This window comes from Brachycentrus maculatus, unplaced genomic scaffold, assembly GCF_059751285.1.
Source record: "Brachycentrus maculatus isolate JH-2025_06_01 unplaced genomic scaffold, ASM5975128v1 h1tg000119l, whole genome shotgun sequence".
Lineage (NCBI taxonomy): Eukaryota > Metazoa > Arthropoda > Insecta > Trichoptera > Brachycentridae > Brachycentrus > Brachycentrus maculatus.
In genome coordinates, this window is record NW_028280872.1 from 2,018,595 (window position 1) to 2,027,481 (window position 8,887).

At 33.7% G+C, this 8,887-nt stretch overlaps 1 protein-coding gene across 5 annotated transcripts in view; it reads left to right on the forward strand.

Moving 5' to 3' along the window:
• The window catches only part of LOC148309639 (uncharacterized), a 43,128-nt gene extending 37,764 nt beyond the window's left edge, over positions 1–5,364 (forward strand). For all 5 annotated transcript variants that reach the window (XM_088259736.1, XM_088259735.1, XM_088259733.1 and 2 more), the window contains one exon: positions 48–5,364. In XM_088259736.1, coding sequence (XP_088115862.1) covers positions 48–232 — 185 coding nt within the window. In that variant the 3' untranslated portion in view covers positions 233–5,364. The remainder of the gene's footprint in view (positions 1–47) is intronic.
• Positions 5,365–8,887: the final 3,523 nt, after the last annotated feature.

The window sequence follows — 8,887 nt, forward strand, 5'->3', positions numbered from 1 at the left end:
ACGAGAATAGCGTATGTCTGATGTCTCACCGTATGATTGTTGTCCAGATGGTGGTCACAGCATGGGGCCCGCGCTGAGTCCCACCTCCAACCAGCTGGCGCAGTGGTTCAGCCCCGAGCTGCTGGCGCAGGCCACGGCCGGCAAGCTGCCCTCCGTCAACCTCGCGCCCAACGTGCTCTCCCTCGAGGAGCTGGAGCGCATCCAGCACAACGAGGCAATTGTGCGCAACTAGACCCCCCCCCCTCCCCACAGTACATTAACATTCTAGGTCATGGAAATGAAAGCATAGTCAGCCAACAAAAGGCAATTGTATGATGGGAAAACATATTGCGTCTTCATCTGCCTTATTTGTAGGTGGTAAATGGAAAAGCCGCATGCGCAACGTAAAAAAATGTATTAAACGAGTCGGTTCCTCTTTTGTCCACCTGCACACGCAAGTAGGTCACGGTGTAAATGGTACTATCACATTCTAAGCCCACAATATCCTATGTTATTTGCGCCTCTTTTTGATCCATCTCAACTATTGTAAACTGTAAGTCGAAATGAGATCCAAAACTTCAGAAAGAAGTGCGAACGACACGTACTATAACACCACCCGGTAAAACTATCAGTATTTTAATATCCATACAAATGTCACATTTTGTAGCACTCGTTTGTGATAGCGAACCTCAATCAATATGAGTGTGAAGTTACATATTGTCCCGTGTTAGCTTTTAGATATATCCTCGCGAGTGCTAGAAAATGAGACCTTTTTTAATCAATAGCAATAGCTTTAAATGTAGAAATAATCACTTTTGAGATAGGTATGCGAGTTCACTGACTGGAATTGTTCGAGGAGTAGTCAACTAAAACTCGCTCGGGCATTTCTGAGACATGGCATTTTCGTACCCATTTCAATAGTGAATTTTTCAAGATATGTATCCCCTTTTACCAGCAGCTGCGATTGCCCTTCGAGTGTACTGTAGGAACGCTGGACAATGTCCCAACACTTGTGGTGTGTGAATTTAGAAATTTTCATGCGGATAATATTTAAAGTGTTTACTGTGTATGTGCCGAGGAGCTATTTTGACCTGTCCGGAGTGTGAATCGGTTATGTTTAATAATTTGTTTAGGTCGTTATTAAGGTCGTCTAAATCTATTCCAAAAACAAAATTATTCCACTGTTTATCCCAAATAATTCCGTCGCCGTCGCAAACAAAAATCTCTCTAAAAATATATATTGGTTTATTAAAAATATGAAATTTTATTGGTGTAATTTTTAATTTGTCTGTAGCTGCTGGATTGCTACTCAAATTCGAAATTATTCTTAACCGATTTTCAATAAGTGGAAATCGTAATTTTTTTAATCATTTTTTAGAAACTTTTAAGTTCATTTTTTAACTGAAAAATGGTCTGATGGATGAATCACGCTTTTCAGAAAAAAATTGCTACTTTTATAATATGCCTCAGTTCACTACCTGTGTGGGTTTTTGAAAAACAATGAATTGTAAAATAAAAACTTTTGTTACAAATCTTATCATACCAAAACAATCAGACTCTTAAAAATCCAATTGTAATGTTTTGTGAAAATACTCTAGAACGTGAATTATCAGGTTGTTGCATCTCAAATGTTAGATTTTGTACGAGTTAAATAAACCTCTAAAATTTTTAAAGTGGTCTCTCGGTTAGCCGCTCGGTAACAGCCGACGAGAGCTGTAGTTTTAAATAATTTTCGTCCGATGTTTGGATCTAAAGTCTAACTTTTTGCATATATAGATATAATACAATTAGAGTCAACATGCAAATGTCAATAGTCAAAAAGTTCTAAATATAGGGAAATATCTGGGAAAAGTGCACAAATAATATTTGTTAATTCATTTTTTTAACACATCTATCAATGAGGAGCTCAACAAGCTGCTCTCTGGCATGACCATCGCCCAGGGAGGCATCCTGCCCAACATCCAGGCCGTGCTATCACCATCCCATAATCATTATCACCATTCTATCAATATCCACCTTATGTAAGTGCCCTTGAAGACTACCTCATGAGAAGCATTTTGATTCACTATAGCCCCATTTTCGTAAAATACTAATTTTACGCAAATGGGGCTATAGCGAATCAATATGCCTCTCATTTAATTTATTAAACCATTGTTGCGCTTTGCATTCAATACATGCACCCTCACCTAATGCCTTGTCGATTTCTCGGACTGCTGCTGCATTTTTTCTTTTTTGAACATGACCCGAATATATCTTGGGAAGCATTTTTGGGAAAGAGGAAGGGATAGATATATTAAATTTCCAGAAAATATGACAGTTAATGAAGTACAAGGTTTATTACCCATTTAATCAAGTACAGAAGGGATTACCACTGCAAGTAAACATGCCATTTGACAATATTGTCATATATATATGCACTTCTTCAACTGACCGAAAATCTGACATTTGGGGTCCAACAACTGGAAAATTACGTCACTAGTAAAAATAACTGTACGCTCCAGACTGGAATTTGGGAGCTTCAGGTGTCTGGGGCGCTGTCGCGCCACCCGTGCTAAGCAGTCTCCTTATTCTTAGCATGTTCTCTGCATTGTTAGTTGGTTTCAGTTTGCGTTGGCGACTGCCTTATTAGTGGACACTAATGAGTGTGAGACGGACATCTCACACTCGGTACTGTGTTGAGTATTATTCTTTTTGACTGCATTTGTGTATCTTAAGTAAAATTATTTCGAGTTTCAGCAAAATACATTTACCAAATTGAAGCCATTTTCTAGACACATCGAGTGTAAATTACGAATTTGTGTGTTTGTGTGTGCGTGTTTTTTTTTCTCTCTTTTATTATATTTAAGTTGGTTAAGTTTGTTTGGCGGAATATTATCTCTGATTGGTCGAAAGGATGTTGTCTATGGTTAAATTTGATATGTACGTACCAATCTTTATTACGATATCTTTGGGCTATGAACTATATCGGGGTATTTACAAGATGCGTTAGATGTAACTAAGTCCTTTTCCCCTGATGCATTTATTTACTCGAGTTGTGCTAAAATATATTTACATAACATTATCGAAACAAATTTGCCTAATGTTTTTTTTTTCTTTTCGCAAACATCGGTCTTAAGTTTATATAAAATTATCTATAGGTATTTACAAACTAGCAAATGTATTTTGCTCTAACTCATTTATAAGGGAGATAAATGCAGTTTTAAAGATTTATATGTCGGCTTACAAAATTATACCTTAAAGCGATTGATTTGTTATTATTCGACCATAAATGACTCGTTCTGCCTGATTTTTAAGGGATAAAGTCTTAAGCTCCCAGAGATGGTATTTTTTGTAGATTAAGCGATGGAGAAATTGTTTTATTCACCCTCGGAGCTCGTGTGCAATTTGGCATTCACATCAATGGAAAACTATCTGATTACTAAATGCTGATATAAATCACATTTGTAAATCATCACATCTTCAAAATTGAAATTAAACCGTGAAACATTTTCACAGTGTGAAATGTCTATCTATTATTGTTGCAGATTTTCACTACACGACTATCACAAAGTAAAGACTTTGTCCAATGATTTTATTGCAAATAATTTTGTTGTGCAGAGATCACGCCAAATAGAAAAAATTGATTGTCTCAGGTTGATATTTTGTTATTTGAAAGGGCTTCAGAATACTTTTTTTTTTCATTTTGTGAAAGGATCTAAATCTAGTAATTATATATAAACTTTCAAATGTTTTGCTAAAAAAAAAATTGAAATGATTTAATTTTATTGTTGTGATGAAAGATAAGTGTCCTTTGGTATTTTGCCTCGCTCGATTGAGCCGACCGCTACGGTACTTGTAGAAATAAAGCGCAAAGTCCCGAGGGTGAAATATGTATGTGATATTAGTTTGTAGTGACACAATTTCCGCCGCTATGTTCAAAATATATAGCTCATTTTAATTTACATACAATATATATTGTTGTATTTAAAAAAAAAAGTTAATACGGTCCCTCGAAGGAGTGTTCTATATGTAAGTTGTTTATATTTGGTCCCTTTTGGCATTTCACTGTACATTTAGTAGTGATCATATCTGTTTAAATGAGTTGATCCGAATTACGCAAAATGTGTACTAATAGTTATATTATAAATAATCTTGCAGCAACAAGTCATTTTATGTCCATTCATGACGAGGGGGGTTCTTCATTTTTTTCTTCTTTTTTTTTGATCTCGCACCTTGTTTTATTTTACTACCCTGGCCCATTGTATTATGGTCGCTGTATTTTGTCATTTATTTGGTTTCTTCCTTGACCGTGGAGCGCGTAAATGCCGCGTCGCTCGCGACCGTTTCCGCTCACGAGGAATCGAGCCGACTTCTACTGTCCCCTACCGGGGTAGGCCTCGGTTGGATTCCGTCTCGAGGAAATGCACAGAACCCTTATTACACCTAGAAGTGGTACAGTATATCTTCATCTCACTCTAATCTCCCCGCGCCTATCTGGCTTTAAGGATGTATATACTTAGTCTCCTTATCCTGTAAATATACACCTAATCGATTAAGCCTTAAAGTTCAGGAAAATATAGGTAATCCGTGATGAAATTCTCTAGTTGAATGTCGCAGGCCACCCTGTTGCAAACGTTTATGTTCATTCCACTTCTAGTTCCGTAAGGCTTTGCATATTTATTACACTGTTTAAGATAAACCGCATCTTACGTAAACGCATTATGACTGATTACTCTCCTCCGATTGTCTGAAATGGAGCACCGATCTAGTCCGCGAAAGAATCTGCAGTATTTTGTGTAACAGTTTGTCTCCTCTTGAAATTCAGAGCCGACATGTTCCCTTCCGTTTCCTCCCGGTGACACCTTTTTTGATATAACAAAAGTTCTACAGATAAATTGTTTTTATAATCTCTTGTGGTAGCCAAATAAGCGTAGTGTATAGTATATCTTATTTGAAAAAGCGTCCCTTCCGATGGGGGACCTATTTCGATTTAATATTTCGGTTGTGTCGAAGAAAAATAAACTATTACAGAGGTATTTAATTAGATTCCATACTTGTAGTTTCTTTCTAAATGGAAAATGACTATGAAATAATATCGCGATTGGGTTGCGAAGTAAAGTGCATTAGCGGGTAATGGAGACATTCATTATAATTATGTACATGTAACCGATGCTCCGCAAGATAAAACTTCCGGGAATTGTTTCTTGATGACTGTTTGATTTGGTTTTGATGGGAAATTAAGAATTGTATAAAGTTATAAACTCGTCTTGACAATGTCAATTAGTTCTTAAAGGAAATTCTGTCTCTGGATTGTGTAACTGGATGAGGATGTTTGTAAGCTTTATGTTTCTGGAAGGATGCCAGCTACTTAAACATACTGGAACTGATCAATAAAGAGCAAACACACACGAGTCTTTTATTTTCACCAATCAATTCCCATTCCACAACTCTCCGGGGAGTTACTTCAAACTGATTGAGGTAGTTCGACTCCGAGGAATATGGCTTGGGATTGTGAATTCCAGATACAATCTGTGCTGAAGTATGTACATACATATTGTGTTGGTAAATTAATACACTATCCTATGTATATTTAAAAAAAAAGGGATTTCTCACCGATTGAAAAAGATTAAACAAAATTGCATGCTTTTATATTGGTAATATAGTATCTATTTAAAAATAATTTCTAAAATTATCCACAATTCTTTTTTTTTTGTAAAAAAAGGGACAATTTTTTTAATGAAATTAGCGTATTTTTATTATAACTTATAAATAAATATTAGGAATTAAACATTTAAAAAAAATAAAGGGTATATAAAGAGTTTGTTCGCCTCTGTGGTGTAATGGTCAGCACGCTGGGCTACCGTCTTGGGAGGAGGATAAATATTGTGATTTTTTTCACTCTTAATATTTATTCGATATTACCTTGGACTGGTACCTAAAACTGAGAGCTGATCACCTTTCCTTCATGTGTTCACGGTCAAGATAACACTGTGCTTATATGATGCAGTGCCCTATGCAACATCGGGTGCGGATAAGGGTTTATATAAAGGTAATAAATATAACGAAAAAAGTCATTTGTTTTATTTGCAACATTTATTTGACAACATAAATATATATAAAATTTTGGGTAACAAAAACTGCGATCAAAGTTTAAAAAGTTATAAACATAGTAAAAAAACTACATCGATTATAAAATAAACAAAGTGTGCAGTATAAAATAACGTTAAGTTGAGTTGTGGTCCCGTGGTTAGTGTCAGTTTCTGGGCTCAAGTCCACTCTACCACAACTAGATTTCTTAATAATGGCCCATTTTAGCTTAGGAAACTGAAATATTTGTGTATGTGATAAGAAAACAATTATTTATATTTTTCAAAAAACAAAAACATAAGATGAAAGTTATTTGGAATATTTTGATAAAAATTAAATTTGAATGTAATACATACATATATATACATATATAGAATCGAAAGATGGTAATTATTTACATTTTTTTTAAATACGAGAGAAAATCACAATAAAAATGGGACCTTTAGCCCTTTCCAAATTGTTGATCTAACACAATTTATGGATTTATTTATGGTAATAGCACACATATTATTATAGACATTTTTTTTCTATCTACAGATCATCGGTTGATATCCAATACTGCAAATGTAATGGAAAAGTGTTTTATCATTTTATTAATACGTTAATTGCCGCATCAGTCATCGTTGGCCAACAAAAGATGCAATCAGAATGTCTTATGTCGGCGCCATCATTTGAATTTTCATTTTTTAAATACAAGCGATCTTTTCGCTCCATTTTTTCTTATGTCACTGGACTGGTACTTGAAACACAGGGCTAATACATGGTATGGACCTATATGAGAATAATGAACAAAATAAGTCCTCTTTAATTTGATGCGGTGCGTTATGCAACATTGGATGTGGATAAGGATTCAAAATAAGAATAAACCAAATACATAAAGAATCTGCATCAAAATTTTGCTTCTTTACTATGCCAATGTGAATGTTAATTAAAACAATTTTTTTTTTAAATCATTTGAACCCTCGAATTAGGCATAAATTTTTGTTAGTTTATGGTTTATAGATTTACAAACAAGTAGTTAAAAACAAGTTTATTTTACTGGAAAATAATTATATATATAAAAACAATTTAGGCCAATTATTTAAATGGTAAATGAAGGCTTGGCAGGTACGTAGTGAATGGATGTTAGCAGTATTGGATAGGAAACCGTACTGAGTATAATTTTTTATTATTTTCTTATACCAGTATCAGAAAATTCATATTTTCTTAGCTCATTGCTGGTATATGTATTATAACTAAATTTAAGCCAAATGCATATTATATTACTCAAACTAAGGCTAACAATGAAAAATAAAACTTTTACAGTTACAAGCACACATTATAGGAAGAAGGAAATTTGGTTATATATACTTATATTGCATTTCCAATAAAATAGAAGTACACACATGAAAAAAACACGCAGGTTTTAGATGTGTAGTGGCTAGGATTTTTGGATACCATGGAGGTCCTGGGTTCGATTTCCAGGGGGGTGAAAGTAAATTTTTGTGATTTTACACTCAATATTTAATTAATATCACCCTGGTACTTGAAGCGCAAGAAACACCTTTCCTTCATATATTTAACAATCAAGATAACTATGACGATATGATACATGATACTTGCCCTATGCACAATTGTGCGCGATTAGAGGTTTATAGAAAAATAAAAAAACAAATATGTAAGCAAATTGTAAAAACAAGGATGACTCTTTCTCTCTTAATGTGTGTCTTATTTTGTTAGTTTTATTTTATTCTAAACTTTTATGGGATACTATAATGATGTCAATTTTCTTGAGTCATTTTCTATTAAGGATTTTTTTGTTATGCACATTATAATCGGCATATCGCTGTAATGTACATGTGAATTTAAAATAAATACAAATAATAAAAAATAAATAAAAAACTGACCGGATTAAAAAACAACACAGAATACTTTCAGATTATTATCAGTGTGAAAATCATAACATTTCCCAGTTAAAAAGTAAGGTATGTATTTGGATAACATTTAAGGTGGCATTTTAAACAGTTAATGAAAAAAGTCATCATTTATTACAACAATTATCAGTATTTAATGATTTAAAAAAAAAAAAAAAAATGTTTAGTGACCAATTGTTTTTTCAGGAATAAAGGTTTTTCTTAAATATTATTTCCATATACAGTGAAACCTCTATCTATCATTCCTCGATGTGTCGTTTATTTCTTCTACCCCAAATTCATTTCATACAAAAATAGATCGCATCAATCGTTTCTATCCAACATTTTACCGCATTCATCGTTTGAATTACGCTACATATTTGATATAATTTGTCTGTTTTTTTTACATTTTTTTTCACATTTTCTCAATTTTGTTATTATCGACAACAATATTAATAACGTGTGGGATACAGACTATCAAAAGCTAATGTGATGGATACAGCAGTCTTCTGAAGATCTTCAGACCTCTTGGTCTGAAGATCTTTGGGTTCTGTTCAACTTTGTATTTTTTTTTAATACATTTATTTACATCTAAAACTTGTATTCTTAAAATTTCAACCTACCAATGGTTATGCAATTGGGAGGACGGTATCTTTACTCGATCGTATATCCTTGTGTATTGACTTCTTTATCCTGCATTCATTGTTTTCCCGTATTCATAGTTTATTTCAATAGGTCCCTTTAAAACCGATAGATAGAGGGTTCACTGTACATAAATCAAAACCATACTTCATAAAATAATTTTATAGAAGATGCAATATTTTATATGAATATTTACGTGGAAAAATAACGCCCATTTTAAGTATAACAAAAACACTCTATATATATTTTCATATTACCATCGATATCTTTAAACTAACAGAGTAGTAAAAAGTGGAATAGTCTGCCAT